This window comes from Chlorocebus sabaeus, chromosome 27 (genome assembly GCF_047675955.1).
Source record: "Chlorocebus sabaeus isolate Y175 chromosome 27, mChlSab1.0.hap1, whole genome shotgun sequence".
Lineage (NCBI taxonomy): Eukaryota > Metazoa > Chordata > Mammalia > Primates > Cercopithecidae > Chlorocebus > Chlorocebus sabaeus.
The window spans coordinates 24,368,583-24,388,711 of record NC_132930.1 but is presented as its reverse complement, the minus strand read 5'-3'; the positions used below and the strand labels follow the sequence as shown (position 1 = coordinate 24,388,711).

Here is a 20,129-nt window from a genome sequence, read left to right as displayed (position 1 = left end):
ATTCGCAGTATCATTGCGTGCCACAGTCCTGTTTGTGCAGAAATTGAGAGGTGGAAGAGAATGATCCTTTATATAGTAAAATGCACAATTCTCCGTGTCCCCCTTGTGCATCAGAGGCGCTGTGGCTCTGAAGGAATGAGCTTTCCTGCCTTTCAACACAGACAACATAGACGAGGCAGGAACAATGGTGTGAAAAGCGTCCTCCCCGCCCCGGTCTTTTTCCGCAGGCGGAACGCAGATGCTGGGGCCTTCAGGCGCTGAGGGGACCAGAGAGGGACGGACACACGGCTCGTCAGTTGCCTGGTAACGCCCGCTGGAGGAGTCCCAGTGTAATAAGGTCCCGGAGAAGTGTCACTGGCCCTGAGTGGGACCCGGTAGCCCGTTCGCTCCGCGCCGGCGGCCTGTCCCCGCGGCTTGGCGGGCTAGGGCAGGGGAAATGTTGCAGGAGGAGTCGGACCTCTCTCTCATTATTGCCCAGATAGTCCAAAAGCTCAAGGGCTCCAATTTGTACTCTCAGCTGGAACGGCAGGCCTGGGTAAGTGAGGCCGAGTGGGAAGGGATGGAGACGGGCGGGGCCGCAGCGATGTCTCTTCTTCACCCTCCTCACCCAAGCCAGAGCTCGCCTCTGACCTCTCCAGCTCCGCTCTGGTGCTCAAAAAACAAACAGACAAAAACACAAAAACAAAACAAAACAAACAAAAAAACCCCCACCTCCCTGTCCGGTGCAAGCTCTGCTGCCTCAGCCCCAGGCATGGTTAATAGATTTATAAAGGAGGGTGGGGCGCATCACACCTTTTTTCAGACCAGAGAAACGCTTGGTTTACCAACTCATTTATCTATTCTTGTAGTCATTTACCGGGTCTATTTTTTTAAGCTGCTGGACTCACTGAAGGTGGCTTGGACCACGCCTTCCCTCACTTTTTTCCGTCCTGTGGGGGGACTTGGGTCCCCAGGTACCTTTCTGCTTTGTGGTCAATATATCACTTTCTTGCACTTTAACCTCCCTGCAATGATTCCTCGTCTATCCGTCTACCACCTAGCATTTTTTGGATATTTTATAACATGCTAGGCACTGAGGATGCACAGATTGATCGAGATCTTTACCTTTTTTGTGACTCACATGAGTGAAATCATACAGTTTGTACATTTTGTGCCTGCTTTCTGGCATTTAACATAGTGCTTTTGAGATTCATCCATTTTGTTGGTATTTCAGTAGTTCTGTTCCTTTTTATTGCTGAGTAATATTTCAGTGAATGTACAATGGTTTATCCATTATTGTGTGAAGGGCATTTGGACTGCGTTCTGTTTTTAGAGATTATAAGTGAAGCTGATATATACATTCTAGTATACGATTTTGCTCGGATATTTGTTTCTTTTTTTCTTGGATAAATACCTAGGGTTGGAATTGCTGAGTTGTATGGTAAGTGTAATGTTTAATTCTATGAGAAACGGTCCCACTTTTCCAAAGTGGCTGTATCATTTTCCATTCCCACTAGCAGTTCTGAGAGTTCCAGTTGTTTTGCGTCCTTGATAGCACTTGATGTTGCCAGTCTTTTATTTATTTTTATTAATTAATTATACTTCTCTAGTAGAAGTGTAATAGTATCTTATTGTAGCTTTTATTGCATTTCCCTAATGACTAATTATGTTAAGCATTTTCTCATGTGCTTATGTATTTTTTGGTGAGGTACTCTGTTCAAATCTTCTGCCCATTAAAAAAAAATCATATTGTTTGTCTTCTTATTGTTGGGTTGTAAGGATTCTTTCTTTATGATGTAAGTCTTTATTAGATATGCGTCTTGCAAATATTTCCTCCCAGTCTGTCGTTATTTATTTATTTTTGGAGATGGAGTCTCCCTCTGTCACCCAGGCTGGAGTGGTATTTCTTGGCTCACTGCAACCTCTGCCTCCCAGGTTCAAGTGATCCTCCCGCCTCTGCCTCCTGAATAGCTGGGGTTACAGGCATCCACCACCACGCCCAGCTAATTTTTTGTATTTTCAGTAGAGATGGGGTTTCACCATATTGGCCAGGCTGGTCTCGAACTCCTGATCTCAAGTGATCTGCCTGACCCTGGCTCCCAAAGTGCTGGGATTACAGACATGAGCCACCGCGCCCTGCCCAGTCTGTGGATTATCTTTTCATTTTCTTAACTGGGTCTTTGAAAGGGAAAAATGCTTAATTTTGGTGACATAAATTTTTATCAATTGTTTTATGATTTGTGTTTTTTGTTTCCTACCTAAGTGTTTGCCTAACTCAAGGTCTTAAAAAAGTTTCTACTATGTTTGTTTGTTCTAGAAGTTTTATAGTTTTAGCTTCTACATTTAGGTCTGTGATTCATTTTGAGTTAGTTATTGTATATGGTGCAAGGTAAGCCTTTTTTTTTTTTTTTTTTTTTTTTTGCATATGGATATCCAGTATTTCCATTACTGATTTGTTGAAAAACCTATCCTAAGCATACACAGGTAGAAAGTGCTGGAGTCAGAATTGCACAGCGAGGAGTAGTACCTCAATCAATGAGGGCAAATCAACTGAAACAAGAGGACCAATTAATGAATCGCTTGGGAGGGAGGGATCAAGGCTATCAGGGAGATCTTTCTGGGAAGATTATTGTTTAAAGCTGTGAAGGAGCAGGGCAGGAACAGGACCGCAGGTAAAGGAGAACATTGCCTACAGCCCTTGTCCTGCACCCAGAGGCTAAAGGGGTGGCGATCAATTTGGAGGGATTAGAGCAGTGCTTGTGGAGTACAGAGGAGGAATGAAGACTGAAGAGTTAAGTGGTTGTTATCCAAAAGGGGCAGGTCTGCTAATTTCCTTGGCACCTTTGTCGAAAATCAGTTACACACACACACACACACACACACACACACAGACACACACACAATTTCTGGCTCTCTATTTTGTTCCATTGATCTATTTGTTCATCATACAATACCACACTATCTTGCTTTTTGTAACTTTATAGTAAGCTTTGAGAGCAAAGTCCTCCAAATTTGTTCCTTTTTTCCCCAAAATTATTTTGGCTATTCTAAGTCCTTTGCTTTGCTATATGAATTTTAGAATCTGCTTACAAATTACTACAAAAATTGTTGAAAATAGGATTGGGATTACGTTGAATCTGTAGATCAGTTTGGGGAGAATCGAGATTTTAGCAATATTAAATTTCCTGGCCCATGGACATGGTTTGTCTTTTCATTTATTAATATTGTTTTTATTTTCTCCTGTCAGTGTTTCGTAGTTTCAGCACAGAAATATTGCACACTCTTTGTTAAGATTTTTCCCTTAAGTATTTCATGGTTTTTGCTGCTATTATAAATGGTGACTTAAGTTTTAATTGTTTATTATTAACATACAGAAATGCAATTGATATTGATCTATTTACCATGTATCCTGAGAACTTGCTAAACTTATGTATTGGTACCTTTTCTTAGATTACTCAAGATTTTCCGGGTACATGTATCATAATGAACTAAAGACAATTTTACTTTTTCCTTTCCAATCTGTGTGCCTTTTATTTCTTTTTCTTGACTTACTGTACTGGATAATGCCTCCAGTGCAATGTTTTGCAGATCCTTTTTTTTTTTTCAGGTTGAGGAAGCTCTATTCTATCCCTAGTTTTCTGAGAGTTTTATCATGAATGGATGTTGAACTTTGTTAAATACTTTTTTTATATCTGTCGATATGTTCATATTATTTTTCCTGCTCATGTTGATAGGATGAGTAATACTGATTGGCTTTGAATGTTGCACCAATTTTGTATTCCTGAGATAAATTCCACTTGGTTATGATGCATTATCCTTTTTATATATTTCTTGACTCAATTTGCTAACATTTTGCTGAAGATTTTCTAACTGTATTTATGAATGATACTGGTTTGTGGCTGGGCACGGTGGCTTATGCCTGTAATCCCAGCACTTTGGGAGGCCAAGGTGGGCAGATGCTTGAGCTCAGGAGTTTGAGACCAGCCTGGGCAACATGGCAAAACCCTATCTCTAAAAAAAATACAAAAATTAGCCAGTGTGGGAATGCACACCTGTAGTCCCAGCTACTTGAGAGGTTGAGTTGGGAGGATGGCCTGAACCTGGGTGGCAGAGGTTGCAGTGAGCAGATTGCACCACTGCACTGCAGCCTGGGTGATAGAGCCAGACCTTGTCTCAAAAAAAAAAAAAAAAAAAAAAGATATTTCTTTGTAGTTTTTTTTTTTTTTTGTAACACTTTGTCTGCTTGTCTGCTTTCAATACCAAGTAATGATGATCTTATAAAATGAGTTGGGAAGTGTTCCTTATTTTCTGGAAGAATTTATGTAGAATTAATATTATTTTCTCCTTAAATATGTGGTAGAGTTCCCAGCAAAGTCACTGGTGCCTAGAGTTTTCTTTATGGACACATTTTTAATTAAAAAAATTCAATTAAAAATATATGCAGGCCATTCAGGTTATCTATTTCTTCTTCTGTAAGCTTTTGTAGTTTTTATGTTTCAAGAAGTTGCTGCACTTAATCTATTTTAACAAATTTACTGGTATAAAATGTCTATGTGATCCCCTTATAGTCCTTTTAGTGTCTGTAGGATTTGTAGTGATAACCCCTCTTTCATTCCTTATATTGTAATGTGTGTCCTTTTTTTTTTTTTTGAGATGGAATCTCGCTCTGTCGCCCAGGGTGGAGTGCAGTGGTGTGAGACTGGCTCACTGCAAGCTCCACCTCCTGGGTTCACACCATTCTCCTGCCTGAGCCTCCTGAGTAGGTGGGACTACAGGCACCTGCCACCATGCCCAGCTAATTTTTTGTATTTTTAGTAGAGATGGGGTTTCACCGTGTTAGCCAGGATGGTCTCGATCTCCTGACCTCCTTGATCTGCCCGCCTCGGCCTCCCAAAGTTCTGGGATTACAGGTGTGAGCCACGGGATGCCTGGCCATGTGTTCTTTTTTCCCTAATTAATCTGGCTAGAGATTTATCAATTATATTAATACTTTCAAAGAAGAAGCTCTTGGTTTGTTTTTCTGTTTTCAGTTGCTCTGATTTGTTTCCTTTATTATTTTTGTCTGCTTGCTTTCGATTTAATTTGCATGTTTTAAGTTATTTAGATGAAATTTAGATTTTTGATTTGAGATCTTTATTCTCTTCTAATTAATGCTGTAAATTTCTTTCTGTGTACTGGTTTATCTGTGTCTATAAATTAGGATATAGTCTATTGCCATTTTCACCCAATTAAACATTTTAAAAAATTCTCTTGTGATTTTATGGGTTCTAATAACCCATGGGTTTTTTATAAATGCGTTGTTTACCAGTATCTTTCTTTGATTGATTTCTAGTTTAATTCTCTTATGGTCAAGAATAAAGTATGTATGATTTTAGCTCTTTTAAACTTACTTACTTTTATGATCCAGAATATGTTTTATCTTATTTGTTTCGTATGTACTTGAAAAGCATGCTTATTCTGCTGTTTCTGTTCCGTATTTTTCAATTAGGTCTAGTAGACAATTTTGTTTCAGTATTCTATATCCTTACTGAGTGTAGGGGCTTCAGTCAATATAGACAAGGCTCAAGCTGGGTTTGGGTTTTGTTATTCTTGTCATTACCTTCACTGTATCACAGGCTTCACATTCCTTTAAAACTAGTGGTAGTTAGGAGGCTGAGGCGGGCAAATCACTTAAGGTCAGGAGTTTGAGACCAACCTGGCCAACATGATGAAACCCTGTCTCTACTAAAAATACAAAAATTAGCCAGGGGTGGTGGTGCATGCCTGTACTCCCAGCTACTTGGGAAGCTGAGGCAGAAGAATTGCTTGAACCCGAGAGGTGGAGGTTGCAGTGAGCTGAGATTGTTCCACTGCATTCCAGCCTAGGGGACAGAGCGAGACTCCATCTCAAAAAAACAACAACAGCAACAACAAGAAAACCCAGTAGTAGACTGCTGTTACTTTGTGCTTGGCATAGATCTTAGGGTACTACAGAGTTTTTCTCATTGTTTCTACTACATCCTTGACTTTCTTCAGTCTCTCCTTGCCTGTTCCTCAGGGGGAGATCTCTCTCTGTGCTCTTGTCCCCAGCAGAAGTCTGTTGTTTGTTATTCAGTCCTGGGCTCACAGCAGGTGCAGGAGTCGTCTGTTCTTCTGACTCAGTCCATGTGCTTTATCCTTGGGTATGGAGCTTTCCCAGCTTTGGCATGCTCCATCCCCTTATCCCTTTGGCAGCCCAATTCTGCCTTGTATCTATGGTAAGTATTGAGTGAAAGACCCATACCGGCTCTGCCCTAGTGCTAGTTTACCTCTGCTTTGTATTGTTATAGGATCCTAGGCCCAAGAGAATTTTCTTATTTTCCTATGAGGTTGAGGGTTTTTGTATCTATCCCACCCCCAGAAGCAATGAATTACTGCCTTGTCTTCAGAATGGGAGGGTTTCTGAACCTTCTCCCGTGTTTTTTGTCCTTTGCTTCAGATGAGAGGAGAGTTTGGCCAAGGTAGCATAGTTTTATGCTTGTCCTGCAGTGGCAGCCTATCTCTTTTTGCACACCTGTGCCACAGAAGAGTGCTCTTTGTAGCTTTCTGCTCGCAATCTTTTGTATGGGCACCTGGCATAGACCTATGGAAAAGAGTATGCAAATATGTGTGAATTCCCCTTGCATTTTGGGTTCCCAGTTATTCTAAACTGACACACTAGCCCACATCTTGTCTATAATAGTTAACATTTTAGTTCATTTCTTCTTACTCTCTTGTATGGTAGCTTCCTTTTCCTTCTGTGCTCTACTAAAGGTGAAGTAGTTTGGAATCTAGTGTATAAAGAATGATATACTGTCATGAGAATGATTGGTATGTAATTTTCCTTTCTTGTAACCATCTTTGTCAAGTTTTATGTCAAGGTTACGCTGGCCTCATAAAATGAGTAGGGAAGTGTTGCCTCCCTTTTAAAATTTCTACTTGCCATAAGAGTGTTAGGAGATTTGTTATTTTTTAAATGTTTGGAAGAATTCTTCAACGAAGCCTATGTCTGGAGTTTTCTATTTGAGAATATTTTTAAATTAATAGACTTTACATTTACAGAAAAATTGAGCAGAAAGTACCGTTTCCATTTATCCCTCTCCTTTGCACAGTTCTCATCTATTATTAACAAATCTTGCATTAGTGTGATACATTTGTTTCAGTTGAACTAATATTGATACATTATTATTAATTAAAGTTCATGGTTTACATTAAGGTTCACGGTTCACTCTTTGTCTTGCAGGTCTTTTTTTTTTTTTTGAGATGGTGTCTTGCTATGTTTGTCTAACTAGGCTGGTCTCAAGCTCCTGAGCTCAAGGGATCCTTCTGACTCAGTCTCCTAAGTAGCTGGAATTCCAGGTGTTCACCACTGTACATGGTTACTATGGGTTTTGACAAATACATGATGTCCTGTATTTATGTATTCACAATTCCAGTATCATACAGAATAGTTTCACTGTTCTAAAAATCCCCTGTGGCTTAGCTGGTCATTACTCCCTTCCTCCTGAGACTCTGGCAACCACTTTTTACTGTCTCTATAGTTTTGCTTTTAAGAATGTCATATAGTTGGAATTCTATGGTATGTAGTAATTTTACTGGCGTCTTTCACTTAGCAATGTTCATTTAGTGTTCCTCGCTGTCTTTTTGTGGCTTGATAGCTGATCTTTTTTTCTGTTTAGTAATATTTCATTGTATGGATGTACCACAGTTTGTTTATGCATTCATCTATTGATAGACATCTTGGTTGCATACAAATTTTAGCACTTATGAATAAAACTGCTATAGTGAGCTGAGATCATGCCACTGTGGAACAGGAATTAAAAAAAATTAAAGAATGTGTAAGCAGAAACTCAGTTATATGTAAGAAAACCCAATTCCCCCCGAGAAAGACAAAGAGCTGGAGTCCTTTAAAAATTAACTGCCCATTTTTCTGTGACTAGTGAGCCTTATCTCTCCCTTTCTTGGGCGTTGTAAAGACCCTGTTTCTCTAGCTGTGCAGCTGCAAGGTCACTGGACAGATAAACTCAAGCCGTAAAATATGTTTTTCCTTGAAAAGTAAGAAATGATGTAGTGCATGTCTCAATTAATTGAATAACTGTCTTTGTTTCTTGCTTCTGTTATATGCTTCCACCTGCACAGATCTTCCCCCACCCCATGAAATGCTTAAAAGGTAACTTAACTCTTTGTTCAGGGCTCAGTCCTTTGGATGTTAATCCAACTGGGCCAGTGCACCTAAATAATAAATATCCTCCTCAACCCCTCGGTCTCTCTGATTCCCTAAAAAATCCTGCTACAACTGCACTCCAGCCTGGTGAAAGAGTGAGACTCCGTCTCAAACAAAACAAAACAAAACAACAACAACAATGAAAACCTGGTATAAACCTTCACGTGTAGGTTTTTGTGTGGACATAAATTTTCAGCTATGTTAGGTAAATACCAAAGAGTGAAATTGATAGATTGTGTGATAAGAGAGTGGTTAACCATCAGAAACTGACAACCTGTCTTTCAATGAGGCTGTGCCATTTTGCATTCCCATGAGCAAGAAATGAGAGTGCTGGTTGCTCCACATCCTCCCCAGCACTTGGTGCTATCACTGTTTTGGATTTTAGCCATCTTAATGTTTGTTGTGATATCTTATTATTTTAATTTGCAATTCCCTAATGACATATGATATTAAGTATCCTTTTATGTTTATTTGCTGTCTGTGTGTCTTCTTTGGTTAGGTGTCTATTCAGATCTTTTGCCCACTTTTTAATTGGGTTGTTTCCTTATCATTGAGTTTTAAGAATTTTTGTATGTTTGAGTATAATTGTTTGCAAATATTTTCTTCCAATCTATGGCTAGTCTTTTTATTTTCTTCAGTATCTTTTTAAGAGCAGAAATTTTAAATGTTAATAAAGTCCAGTTGATCAATTGTTTTATGGATTGTGCATTTGGTATTGTGTCTAGAAATTAATAGCTAAACCCTAAGGTCATCTAGATTTTTTCCTATGTTATCTTCTAGACATCTTATATTTCTATGTGTTACATTTAGGTCTATGCTTCATTTGGAGTTAATTTTTGTGAAAGGTCTAAGTCTGTTTCTAGATTCCATTTCTTGTCCCCCACTCCCATCACCCACCCTCTCTTTCTGTTCCTCCCTTCTCCTTTGCATGTGGATGTTCCAGTACCATTTCCTGAAAAGACTGTCTTTCATCCTTGAATTGCCTTTATTCCTTTGTCAAAAATGAGTTGGTGATGTTTATGTGGACCTATTTTTAGGTCTCTATTCTGTTCTATTGATCCGTGTGTCTGTTTTTTTACCAATACCACACTGACTTGATTGCATACCTTTGTAAGTCTTGAAGTTGGTGGTGTGAATTCTTCAACTTTGCTGTACTTCAGTATTGTATTAGCAAGATTTTAAATACAGATTTATTTATTTTTAATTTTAAAAAATATTTTTGAGAGAGAGTCTCACTTTGTTGCCCAAGCTGGAGTGCAGTGGCATGATCTCAGTTCACTGCACTCTCCCTCTCCTGGGTTCAAGTGATTCTCCTGCCTCAGCCTCCTGAGTAGCTGGGATTACAGGTGCGTGCTACCACGCCTGGCTAATTTTTGTATTTTTAGTAGATACGGGGTTTTGCCATGTTGGCCAGGCTGGTCTCAAACTCCTGGCCTCATATGACCCATCTGCCTTGGCCTCCCATAGTGCTGGGATTACAGGCATGAGCCACCATGCCTGGCTCATACAGATTTCATTTTGATAGATACAGAAGTATCTGGATTTTCTATGCTTCTATTATTTGTTCTGATAGGTTGCATTTTTCAAGGAATTTGTTCTTATTTAAATTGTATAAATTATTGGCCTAAAGTTGTTTATAGTAAACCTCTATTTCTTTTTAATATCTGGAAAAAATCTGTTACCATTTCTGATAATGGTAACTCGTGTGTGTGTGTGTGTGTGTTTGAACAATTTTGCTAGAGGTTTATTAATTTTATTAGTCTCATCAATGAACCAGTTTTTGGGTTTACTAATTTTCTCTTAATTTCAGATCAGTTCTTTATTATTAATTTCCTCCTGTTTTTTTTTTTTTGAGATTGATTTGCTGTTCTTTTTCTAGTTTCTTAAAATGGAAGATTGTGCCATACATGAAGTCTTTCCTCTTTCATACAACATGCATGCAAGGTTATAATTTTTCTTCTGAGCACTGCTTTGATGGCATTCCACAGTCCTAATGAGTCATATTTTTATTTTTCTTTTGTTTAAAATGTTTTCTAATATCTTCTAAAATTTTTCTAATATTTAACTCAAGGGCTGTTTTGAAGTATATTGCTTAATTTCCAAGCAATTGAGATACTTTAAAAAATATTTTTGTTATTGATTTCTAGGCTGAAACTTGCTTTGCTAATTTGCTTGATTTGCTAAGGCTTGCTTTATAGCCCAGAATATAGTCAGTTTTGCTGAATGTTCCATGTGACCTCATAAAGAATGTTTATATTGCCATTGTTGGGTTAGATTACCTATATATGTCACTGAGGCCAAGTTGGAAATTATGCTGTTCAGCTCTTCTATAATCTTATTGAATTTTTTTGTTTGTTCCATCAGCTACTAAAATAAATATGTTAAAATCTCCCACCATGATTGTGTATTAGTCTGTTTCTCCTTTTAATTCTTTCAGATTTTTGCTTATGTATTTAAAGGCTATTTTTAGTGGTTATATATGGATTGATTTTATGATATTTTCCTGTTGGTTTAACCTCCGAATTATTATGAAGTATCTTTCCTTATCTCTGGTGAGGCTCTTGCCTTAAAGTCTGTTTTGTATGGTGTTATTATAGCTACATCAGGTTTCTTTTGGTTAGCAGTTGCATGGTATGACTTTTTCTGTCCTTTTATTTTCACCTTCTTTGTGACTGTATTTAACGTATATCTTGTAAAGACGTCATATAGTTTTCTTAAAAATCCAGGCTGACTGCTAGAGTCTTTTTTTTTTTTTAAGTGGAGACGGGGTTTCATCATGTTGCCCAGGCAGTCTGGAACTCCTAACCTCAGGTGATCCTCCTGCCTCAGCCTCCCAAAGTGCTGGGATTGCAGGTGTTTGCCACTGTGCCTGGCCTTTGTATTTTTTTAATAGTCTTTTAATTTTATTATTTAGTCTATTTACATTTAATGAATTTACTGATCTATATGGTTTTATAACTCACATTAATATTTGTTTCTTATTTGATCTACTTCATATTGTTTTCTCTCATTTCTGCATTCTTTTGCATTATTCAAATCTTTTATTACATTTTCCTCTTTGTTAACTTGTTGTACTGTTCTTTAGGTATCTACACTAGAGTTACAGCCCTTATTCCTGATTAATTATAGTTTTACATAAATTGTTACTTTTACTATTTTCCTGTAATATAATGCTAGAACTTAGAACAATGTACTCACCCCTTTCTTTGTGTGTTATTTTGCCATGCATTTTAAATCTGTATGTACTTTACATTTCATAAGACATTGCTATTTATTGTATTGTAGCATTAATATTTAGTTGATATTAATCATTCTTAATCATATTTTAATCTTTTTTGCCCTCATGAAGAGATGATAGTATTACAAATAAGTATATACAGTCCATACATTCCCTTGTGCAAAATCTAAGGACCAGATATTAAGGAATTCATATTATTTTTTAAATTATAGAAATGTAATTCATGCATATTTTGTTATTTAATATCCCTATCAGGATCTGGCAATACCTTGTAATTGTATACACTAACGTTTCTGCAGCAAAATGCATGAATTTTTACACTATGTATGATAAATGACTAAATATTCTTCTTTTTTTTTTTTTTGAGACAGAATCTTGCTTTGTTGCCCAGGCAGGAGTGCAGTGGCGCCATCTCGGCTCACTGCAAGCTCCACCTCCCGGGTTCATGCCATTCTCCTGCCTCAGCCTCCCCGAGTAGCTGGGACTACAGGCACCCGTCACCACGCCTGGCTAATTTTTTGTATTTTCAGTAGGGACAGGGTTTCACCATGTTAGCCAGGATGGTCTCGATCTCCTGACCTCATGATCCGCCCACCTCGGCCTCCCAAAGTGCTGGGATTACAGGCGTGAGCCACCGCGCCCAGCCCTGAGTATTCTTCTGCCAATTTTGTACCACATGAGTTCAAGTCAGGACAGATTTTGCCACTAATTCAGTTTTGAAAAGACTTGGTTTGCAAAGCTTTTCAGGCTTCAGGATTTCAAAAAAGGATTATGGATCTGTACATATAACATCAGGAGGTTAATCCTTGAAGTAATAGAAAGTTGGGCAAGGATAGAAAGAATAGAAAGAAAAAATAGAAAAAATAGAAAATTAGAAAGTTAGAAAATAGACAAAATAGAAAGTTGGGCAAGAATAGAAAGAAGGATAAAGCAGGAGTCAGGAGATGATTACACAAGAAACTCAAAAAGGTATTTGGCTGGTTCTTAAGATAAAATAAGATCTATATTTTATATGTATATGCCTATTTGTAAAATCAATGTAGATTTATTAGACAGATCTATAATATTATAGATTCATACTTTAAAAGAATGTATTTATAGATCTTTTAAAATAACGTAATCTTGGACTTGTAAGAAAATCTGTGATACCAACTTTACCTTAGTTTATATCCATTAGCACTGACATTTAATAGAAATAACTCTTTAAAGGCAACTTTACAATCAGCTTTAATAATATATTTTTAAACAACTGGTGGTTTGTTACAAGCCTTTTAAAATTTAATCAAGAGGACATTTTCATGCCACCAGCATCTTCTGTACTGCCTTCGTTTTATCTGTTTGGGTATATCCAGAAAGTGCTAGAGCAGTGTTGGCCCAACTTAGTTGGAAATCTAAAATCACACAGAATATTTCAAAGCCAAATATAAGTGATTTTTAGATTTCCCCACCCCACACCATTAGCTGTTCTCTTAAACGTTGACTGTATTTTAATGTATCCCTTTATATGTTGAAATTTGTTAAAGAGAGTGTGGAATTTTGTGTTCTCTAGAAAAGGGCTATGTTTTTTTGTTTTCTGAGGTACTTTATGAATTCAACCTGCATCTTAAAATTGAATTTGCTGGCCAGGTGTGGTGGATCATGCCTGTAATCCTAGCACTTTGGGAGGCCGAGGTGGGCGGGTTGCCTGAGCTCAGGAGTTGGAGGCCAGCCTGGGCAACACAGTGAAACAATGTCTCTACTAAAGTACAGAAGAAATTAGCTAGGTGTGGCGGCGTGTGTCTATAGTCCCAGCTACTCAGGAGGCTGAGGCAGGAGAATTGCTTGAACCCTTGATTTGTTCAAGGCAGAGAACTGAGATTGCGCCACTGCACTCCAGCCTGGGCGACAGAGCAAGACTGTCTCTACAAAAATAACAAAATAAATAAATAAATAAATAAATAGAATTTGCTCACTCATCTTCTAGACAATGGGGTGATTAGCACCAGATCAGCTGTGTTATTTTATGTTATTATGCATTATTTATATTTAAAATGGATGTTGTGTAATACCCCAAATGTTATTTTCATTCCATTAAGTATTTAATATGTTTTGTTGCTCACATTGTCATTATAAATAATAGAATAGCAAAAGGAAGGAACCTGAAAGAAGATAGGCTTTGAAGAGAGAAGGAATAATGCAACTAATAGGTTGTTGTCATAAGTCAAGAACCCTGATTACATTTGGTGTGAACCAGTGAGTGCTGTCATACTTACCCATATCTACTTTAGCTGCTGTTTGTCCTTTAATCCTGAAAAGTTAAAACAGTAAAGAAATACATAATGGTGTACAGGATTATAAAATAAGAAAGTTCTTGTCTCCATAGAAAATACGTATGTAAGGGATAAGAGAAATACTAAAATGTGGGTTTGCTTTGTTTAAGTACATCTCTTCATGTTTTATTTCAGCTTTTAGATGAAACTGAGTTGTTTATAGAAGGTCATGTAGGGTTGAATTAGGTAAGACCAAGTTGAAATGAAAGGTAGAAAATTGGTTACTAAATGTGAAGTGAAGACTTTCAGACATAAAGTATACCATGAAAGGAGGCTAAGAATAAAGATGTGGCTGAATAGGGGACAAGACAGCCAGTGCTGGAAGAGAAGGGGGTCAGCTTGGAGATGTCAGCAAAAGAAAACCAGTCAGGGATCCATCCTCAGGTGAGAGAAACCAGAGCAGGGCTGGAATTATACAGCGCAGATTGAGTATAAGGCATGGTCAGCTTTTGCAGAGCCAGAACTTTCCATTTGAAACTAGATCTTATTCCTGGCTACAATGTGTGTCCACTGGGATGACTAGGATTACAGAAACAGGTCTGGTCTACAGTTTTGGAAAGAACCAAAAGTATTAGGAAGAAATAAAGATACGTAGTAATTCAACATATTTTAATTGAGCCTCTCATCTGTAGTAGGATGGACTCTTGAGAGAAATTAGACAAGTACAAACTATTTTTTTTTAAATTTATTTATTATTATTAAACTTCAAGTTGTAGGGTACATGTGCACAATGTGCAGGTTTGCTACATATGTATACTTGTGCCATGTTGGTGTGCTGCACCCATCAACTCGTCATTTACATCAGGTATAACTCCCAATGCAATCCCTCCCCCCTCCCCCCTCCCCATGATAGGCCCCGGTGTGTGATGTTCCCCTTCCCGAGTCCAAGTGATCTCATTGTTCAGTTCCCGCCTATGAGTGAGAACATGCGGTGTTTGGTTTTCTGTTCTTGTGATAGTTTGCTAAGAATGATGGTTTCCAGCTGCATCCATGTCCCTACAAAGGACACAAACTCATCCTTTTTTATGGCTGCATAGTATTCCATGGTGTATATGTGCCACATTTTCTTAATCCAATCTGTCACTGATGGACATTTGGGTTGATTCCAAGTCTTTGCTATTGTGAATAGTGCTGCAATAAACATACGTGTGCATGTGTCTTTATAGCAGCATAATTTATAATCCTTTGGGTATATACCTAGTAATGGGATGGCTGGGTCATATGGTACATCTAGTTCTAGATCCTTGAGGAATCGCCATACTGTTTTCCATAATGGTTGAACTAGTTTACAATCCCACCAACAGTGTAAAAGTGTTCCTATTTCTCCACATCCTCTCCAGCACCTGTTGTTTCCTGACTTTTTAATGATCGCCATTCTAACTGGTGTGAGATGGTATCTCATTGTGGTTTTGATTTGCATTTCTCTGATGGCCAGTGATGATGAGCATTTTTTCATGTGTCTGTTGGCTGTATGAATGTCTTCTTTTGAGAAATGTCTGTTCATATCCTTTGCCCACTTTTGGATGGGGTTGTTTGTTTTTTTCTTGTAAATTTGTTTGAGTTCTTTGTAGGTTCTGGATATTAGCCCATTGTCAGATGAGTAGATTGCAAAAATTTTCTCCCATTCTGTAGGTTGCCTGTTCACTCTGATGGTAGTTTCTTTTGCTGTGCAGAAGCTCTTTAGTTTAATGAGATCCCATTTGTCAATTTTGGCTTTTGCTGCCGTTGCTTTTGGTATTTTAGACATGAAGTCTTTGCCCATGCCTATGTCCTGAATGGTACTACCTAGGTTTTCCTCTAGGACTTTTATGGTATTAGGTCTAACATTTAAGTCTCTAATCCATCTTGAATTAATTTTCGTATAAGGAGTAAGGAAAGGATCCAGTTTCAGCTTTCTACTTCTGGCTAGCCAGTTTTCCCAGCACCATTTATTAAATAGGGAATCCTTTCCCCATTTCTTGTTTCTCTCAGGTTTGTCAAAGATCAGATGGCTGTAGATGTGTGGTATTATTTCTGAGGACTCTGTTCTGTTCCATTGGTCTATATCTCTGTTTTGGTACCAGTACCATGCTGTTTTGGTTACTGTAGCCTTGTAGTATAGTTTGAAGTCAGGTAGCGTGATGCCTCCAGCTTTGTTCTTTTGACTTAGGATTGTCTTGGAGATGCGGGCTCTTTTTTGGTTCCATATGAACTTTAAAGCAGTTTTTTCCAATTCTGTGAAGAAGTTCATTGGTAGCTTGATGGGGATGGCATTGAATCTATAAATTACCTTGGGCAGTATGGCCATTTTCACGATATTGATTCTTCCTATCCATGAGCATGGTATGTTCTTCCATTTGTTTGTGTCCTCTTTGATTTCACTGAGCAGTGGTTTGTAGTTCTCCTTGAAGAGGTCCTTTACATCCCTTGTAAGTTGGATTCCTAGGTATTTTATTATCTTTGAAGCAATTGTGAATGGAAGTTCATTCCTGATTTGGCTCTCTGTTTGACTGTCACTGGTGTATAAGAATGCTTGTGATTTTTGCACATTAATTTTGTATCCTGAGACTTTGCTAAAGTTGCTTATCAGCTTAAGGAGATTTTGGGCTGAGACAATGGGGTTTTCTAAATATACAATCATGTCATCTGCAAACAGGGACAATTTGACTTCTTCTTTTCCTAACTGAATCCCCTTGATTTCTTTCTCTTGCCTGATTGCCCTAGCCAGAACTTCCAACACTATGTTGAATAGGAGTGGTGAGAGAGGGCATCCCTGTCTTGTGCCAGTTTTCAAAGGGAATTTTTCCAGTTTTTGCCCATTCAGTATGATATTGGCTGTGAGTTTGTCATAAATAGCTCTTATTATTTTGAGGTACGTTCCATCAATACCGAATTTATTGAGCGTTTTTAGCATGAAGGGCTGTTGAATTTTGTCAAAAACCTTTTCTGCATCTATTGAGATAATGATGTGGTTCTTGTCTTTGGTTCTGTTTATATGCTGGATTATGTTTATTGATTTGCGAATGTTGAACCAGCCTTGCATCCCAGGGATGAAGCCCACTTGATCATGGTGGATAAGCTTTTTGATGTGCTGCTGAATCCGGTTTGCCAGTATTTTATTGAGGATTTTTGCATCGATGTTCATCAGGGATATTGGTCTAAAATTCTCTTTTTTTGTTGTGTCTCTGCCAGGCTTTGGTATCAGGATGATGTTGGCCTCATAAAATGAGTTAGGGAGGATTCCCTCTTTTTCTATTGATTGGAATACTTTCAGAAGGAATGGTACCAGCTCCTCCTTGTACCTCTGGTAGAATTCAGCTGTGAATCCATCTGGTCCTGGACTTTTTTTGGTTGGTAGGCTATTAATTATTGCCTCAATTTCAGAGCCTACTATAGGTCTATTCAGGGATTCAACTTCTTCCTGGTTTAGTCTTGGAAGAGTGTAAGTGTCCAGGAAATTATCCATTTCTTCTAGATTTTCCAGTTTATTTGCGTAGAGGTGTTTATAGTATTCTCTGATGGTAGTTTGTATTTCTGTGGGGTCGGTGGTGATATCCCCTTTATCATTTTTAATTGCGTCGATTTGATTCTTCTCTCTTTTCTTCTTTATTAGTCTTGCTAGTGGTCTGTCAATTTTGTTGATCTTTTCAAAAAACCAACTCCTGGATTCATTGATTTTTTGGAGGGTTTTTTGTGTCTCTATCTCCTTCAGTTCTGCTCTGATCTTAGTTATTTCTTGCCTTCTGCTAGCTTTCGAATGTGTTTGCTCTTGCTTCTCTAGTTCTTTTAATTGCGATGTTAGAGTGTCAATTTTAGATCTTTCCTGCTTTCTCTTGTGGGCATTTAGTGCTATAAATTTCCCTCTACACACTGCTTTAAATGTGTCCCAGAGATTCTGGTATGTTGTATCTTTGTTCTCATTGGTTTCAAAGAACATCTTTATTTCTGCCTTCATTTCGTTATGTACCCAGTAGTCATTCAGGAGCAGGTTGTTCAGTTTCCATGTAGTTGAGCGGTTTTGATTGAGTTTCTTAGTCCTGAGTTCTAATTTGATTGCACTGTGGTCTGAGAGACAGTTTGTTATTATTTCTGTTCTTGTACATTTGCTGAGGAGTGCTTTACTTCCAATTACGTGGTCAATTTTGGAGTAAGTACGATGTGATGCTGAGAAGAATGTATATTCTGTTGATTTGGGGTGGAGAGTTCTATAGATGTCTATTAGGTCTGCTTGCTGCAGAGATGAGTTCAATTCCTGGATATCCTTGTTAACTTTCTGTCTCGTTGATCTGTCTAATGTTGACAGTGGAGTGTTGAAGTCTCCCATTATTATTGTATGGGAGTCTAAGTCTCTTTGTAAGTCTCTAAGGACTTGCTTTATGAATCTGGGTGCTCCTGTATTGGGTGCATATATATTTAGGATAGTTATCTCTTCCTGTTGAATTGATCCCTTTACCATTATGTAATGGCCTTCTTGTCTCTTTTGATCTTTGATGGTTTAAAGTCTGTTTTATCAGAGACTAGTATTGCAACCCCTGCTTTTTTTTGTTCTCCATTTGCTTGGTAAATCTTCCTCCATCCCTTTATTTTGAGCCTATGTATGTCTCTGCATGTGAGATGGGTCTCCTGAATACAGCAGACTGATGGGTCTTGACTCTTTATCCAGTTTGCCAGTCTGTGTCTTTTAATTGGAGCATTTAGTCCATTTACATTTAAGGTTAAGATTGTTATGTGTGAACTTGATCCTGCCATTATGATATTAACTGGTTATTTTGCTCGTTAGTTGATGCAGTTTCTTCCTAGCCTTGATGGTCTTTACATTTTGGCATGTTTTTGCAATGGCTGGTACCGGTTGTTCCTTTCCATGTTTAGTGCTTCCTTCAGGGTCTCTTGTAAGGCAGGCCTAGTGGTGAAAAAATCTCTAAGCATTTGCTTATCTGTAAAGGATTTTATTTCTCCTTCACTTATGAAACTTAGTTTGGCTGGATATAAAATTCTGGGTTTAAAATTCTTTTTTTTAAGAATGTTGAATATTGGCCCCCACTCTCTTCTGGCTTGAAGAGTTTCTGCCGAGAGATCTGCTGTTAGTCTGATGGGTTTCCCTTTGTGGGTAACCCGACCTTTCTCTCTGGCTGCCCTTAAGATTTTTTCCTTCATTTCAACTTTGGTGAATCTGGCAATTATGTGTCTTGGAGTTGCTCTTCTCGAGGAGTATCTTTGTGGTGTTCTCTGTATTTCCTGGATTTGAATGTTGGCCTGCCCTACTAGGTTGGGGAAGTTCTCCTGGATGATATCCTGAAGAGTGTTTTCCAACTTGGTTCCATTTTCCCCCTCACTTTCAGGCACCCCAATCAGACGTAGATTTGGTCTTTTTACATAATCCCATACTTCTTGCAGGCTTTGTTCATTTCTTTTTCTTCTTTTTTCTTTTGGTTTCTCTTCTCGCTTCATTTCATTCATTTGATCCTCCATCGCTGACATTCTTTCTTCCAGTTGATCGAGTCAGTTACTGAAGCTTGTGCATTTGTCACGTATTTCTCGTGCCATGGTTTTCGTCTCTTTCATTTCGTTTGTGAGCTTCTCTGCATTAATTACTCTAGCCATCAATTCTTCCACTTTTTTTTTCAAGATTTTTAGTTTCTTTGCGCTGGGTACGTAATTCCTCCTTTAGCTCTGAGAAATTTGATGGACTGAAGCCTTCTTCTCTCATGTCGTCAGTCATTCTCCGTCCAGCTTTGATCCGTTGCTGGCGATGAGCTGCGCTCCTTTGCCGGGGGAGATGCGCTCTTATTTTTTGAATTTCCAGCTTTTCTGCCCTGCTTTTTCCCCATCTTTGTGGTTTTATCTGCCTCTGGTCTTTGATGATGGTGATGTACTGATGGGGTTTTGGTGTAGGTGTCCTTCCTGTTTGATAGCTTTCCTTCTAACAGTCAGGATCCTCAGCTGTAGGTTGTAGCTGTAGGAGATTGCTTGAGGTCCACTCCAGACCCTGTTTGCCTGGGTATCAGCAGCAGAGGCTGCAGAAGATAGAATATTTCTGAACAGCGAGTGTACCTGTCTGATTCTTGCTTTGAAAGCTTCCTCTCAGGGGTGTACTCCACCCTGTGAGGTGTGGGGTGTCAGACTGCCCCTAGTGGGGGATGTCTCCCAGTTAGGCTACTCAGGGGTCAGGGACCCACTTGAGCAGGGAGTCTGTCCCTTCTCAGATCTCAACCTCCGTGTTGGGAGATCCACTGCTCTCTTCAAAGCTGTCAGACAGAGTCGTTTGCGTCTGCAGAGCTGCTGCGTTTGTTATTGTTTACTGTGCCCTGTCCCCAGAGGTGGAGTCTACAGAGACAGGCAGGTTTCCTTGAGCTGCTGTGAGCTCCACCCAGTTCGAGCTTCCCAGCAGCTTTGTTTACCTACT

General features: G+C 38.7%; 1 protein-coding gene across 7 annotated transcripts in view; it reads left to right on the top strand.

Moving 5' to 3' along the window:
- The first annotated feature begins 301 nt into the window (after positions 1 to 301).
- TBC1D19 (TBC1 domain family member 19) overlaps positions 302 to 20,129 on the top strand; it is a 174,796-nt gene continuing 154,968 nt past the window's right edge. For 3 of the 7 annotated variants that reach the window (XM_008017700.3, XM_073012481.1, XM_008017706.3), the window contains exon 1: positions 303 to 535. In XM_008017700.3, coding sequence (XP_008015891.1) covers positions 437 to 535 — 99 coding nt within the window. In that variant the 5' untranslated portion in view covers positions 303 to 436. Of the gene's footprint in view, positions 536 to 20,129 lie in introns of all 7 variants that reach the window. The other 4 variants (XM_073012480.1, XM_073012479.1, XM_008017702.3 and 1 more) reach the window with 3 other exon arrangements.